The 324-nt window shown below is 54.3% G+C and overlaps 1 protein-coding gene across 1 annotated transcript in view; it reads left to right on the top strand.

Annotated features, from left to right (window-relative positions):
* Positions 1-324, top strand: part of EMH_0094130 (uncharacterized protein) — a gene marked incomplete at both ends in the record, with an annotated part of 20,333 nt that overhangs the window by 8,006 nt on the left and 12,003 nt on the right. The window contains one exon of the mRNA XM_013494929.1: positions 1-298. Coding sequence (XP_013350383.1) covers positions 1-298 — 298 coding nt within the window. The remainder of the gene's footprint in view (positions 299-324) is intronic.

Below are 324 nucleotides of genomic sequence, written 5' to 3' on the forward strand. Positions count from 1 at the left end.
CTTCGTTTGTTTGTGTTTGGGGTGTATCTGCAGGTGGGGGCTTCGCTGCCGTTCTCTGGGGTTGTTATTGCTGCAGCTTTTGCTGTTTCTTTGGATGCAGCAATTCGTTCTGCTGCTGCTCGAGCCAAGCGCAAGCGCAGCAGCAGCAGCAGCAGCAGCAGCAGCAGCAGCAGCAGCGGGGATGAAGCATTAGATCGTGCGATAGCAGCAGCAGCAAAGAAGGTGGAGGAGGCACTGCAGCAGCAAGAGCAGCAGCTACGGGATGTCTGTCTTATTAGCTGTAAACCTTCTCTCTGTGGTGAGATACAACTTTGCTGCTGCTGC

This window comes from Eimeria mitis, genomic scaffold (assembly GCF_000499745.2).
Source record: "Eimeria mitis Houghton genomic scaffold, Emh_scaff134, whole genome shotgun sequence".
Classification (NCBI taxonomy): Eukaryota; Apicomplexa; class Conoidasida; order Eucoccidiorida; family Eimeriidae; genus Eimeria; species Eimeria mitis.